Source organism: Prosopis cineraria, unplaced genomic scaffold (genome assembly GCF_029017545.1).
Source record: "Prosopis cineraria cultivar Desert tree isolate PC_DT_omini unplaced genomic scaffold, ASM2901754v1 PC2, whole genome shotgun sequence".
NCBI classification, from domain to species: domain Eukaryota; kingdom Viridiplantae; phylum Streptophyta; class Magnoliopsida; order Fabales; family Fabaceae; genus Prosopis; species Prosopis cineraria.
In genome coordinates, this window is record NW_026555333.1 from 33,934,765 (window position 1) to 33,937,041 (window position 2,277).

Consider the following 2,277-nt stretch of genomic DNA (forward strand, 5'->3'; position numbering starts at 1 on the left):
TTTAAAAGTAATTTAATGATGACCAAATAAACCTTGACTCATTAAACATTTCAGTTAGATAGGTTGGTTCATTTAACTCACCAAAATATTAAAATAATATAAAACTATTTATCTTCTAGAATCCAAGTTAATATATCAATATCTATTCCATCAACGTTGCCCATCCCTGATCCTTCTCATAAAGCTCTGTTTTTTGCATTTCTTCTTGTGTTTTGCGCCTGGTACTATATATGTTCTTCATTTATAAATGGCTTGTGATTTTCTTAGCATTCGAATCACTATATATACTAGTAAATCAACTTTTATAACGTGGGTTCCTGGGCTTTGAATATATATATATATATATATAGCTCTATAAGTTCTCTTCTTTTAAATAATATTCAATTGACTACATGGGTTTGAAAATAAACTAACTTTTGTTTTGTAACGAAATGAGTTTGGAATTACAATTACCTTTTATCAACATATATTTGTATCATAACTTAATGTGTTTCATAGAACACAATAAATCATCCCAGTTATACGTGCGCGCGCGCACATTTTGTTAAGTTTGTCGAATACCAAAATGAAGAGACAAATAACTCAACAGTGACAATAACTATCAGTAATATATTCACACACATATATATGGGTTAAATGATAAATTAGTTCTTAAACTATAGACCTAGAAGTGTCTAGATTCCTAAACCACTCATTTTTTTATACAATATTTTCCTTTAACTTTTAAAAATGGTATAATCTGACCTTTATCATTAGTAAAATATTGACTTTGTCTATAATAAATTAAAGAACCCAAAAAGTATGGACAAGGACAAAAAATTATAGAAAATGACTAAGAAAATTTTATTGGTCCTTTTTGTAAATTTTGAAGCCATTTTCTATCATTTTCTAGTCAAATTATGGTCAAAATTAATTTTGTTAATGATAAGGAACAAATTATACTATTTCCAAAAGTTAAAAGAAAATATTATATAAAAATAAATTTAAAATCCTATACACTCTTGGACTGATAACTCATAGGGTAGTTTGCTATTTTACCCTATATAATGATGCATCATTTATTTAGTTTTCTACGCAGACACATAACATACAATGTTCACTTGGACAAATCAATGCCATGGCCAAATAACATATTTTTGAAGGTAGGAGTGAACCTTTGGTTAATTTTTCATAAAGTTTTATTTTATTTTTTTAATTTTATAAATTATTTTTTTCATCATCTAACCTTAACACTGTTAATGTAATTAACAATGCCAACATTAAATTTTTAAATGCATTCTCAAATGTTAATTTATTAAGTTTAATTTTTTTTAATTTTTTTAAAAATTAACTGATTAGCACAAAATAATTAATTATTTGAGACTAATGGCATTTCGTTAAAAAACTGAAAATATACTTTATAAAAATAAGGGGTTAAACTGAAACTTTATATAAAGACAGAGAACAAAAATTACATTTTTGGGCACACCCATATATCACTGAAAATCTCTGGGCAGCACCTTCTTAATCATGAAATAGCACCCTCTGCCCCACCTAGCACTGTTGCGAACATCCGCATCGTACAGTTCTTCTTCTTCATTCTTCTGTGAGTATATCATAGGAGAAGATGGCACTGAAAAATACGCCGGTGACGAGAATGATGATGATGAAGAAGTGGATGAAGATGAAGATGAAGGAATATTAGGAGACTGTTTTCTTGTGGCGCGGTTAACGAATATAGTTTGCAGAAGGGAAGGTTTAAAAGAGGAACTACTTTTCATGGGCATGCTTTTCTTTGATTTGGAAGTCTTGTTGTATAAGTAAGAAGGAGGTGGAGTGAGAGGAGGAAGATCAGAAGCATCTCTAGATAATTTGAACTTAGGAGTGCCTGGTTCAGATTCCCATTCAAAGGGAACAGAAGCAGCTTTTCCTACATGATAAGCTTCAATGGACATATTAGACAATTCCCTCTTCACTAATTTCTCAGGGCAAATCGAGATGGAGGAAGAAGATGAACAGCTTGAAGGACTTGTCATGTTATTATCTTGGTATGTTAACTTGCTAGCCAGCTAGATCTTCACAATGCAATGTTGAGATATATTTATATAACAAGAAGAAAAGTTCAAAGGGTTTTGGTAAAGTGAACGACTCGGTTTCGAGACCTAATGGAGAATATTGGGTTGTCGGTGAATATGAAATGATATATTTTTTAAAATTGAGGGTTTCACTTTCTATTGGAGCTTTTGGATCGTTGAAATAAGAGAAACGAAGTCAACCACACGCTAGTGGGACTATTTT

At 30.4% G+C, this 2,277-nt stretch overlaps 1 protein-coding gene across 1 annotated transcript; it reads right to left on the minus strand.

Moving 5' to 3' along the window:
* Nucleotides 1-1,418: 1,418 nt before the first annotated feature.
* Nucleotides 1,419-2,032, minus strand: LOC129301718 (uncharacterized). The gene has a single exon (XM_054940309.1). The coding sequence runs from the start codon at nt 2,013-2,015 to the stop codon at nt 1,476-1,478; it is 540 nt and encodes a 179-aa protein (XP_054796284.1). The 5' UTR covers nt 2,016-2,032; the 3' UTR covers nt 1,419-1,475.
* Nucleotides 2,033-2,277: the final 245 nt, after the last annotated feature.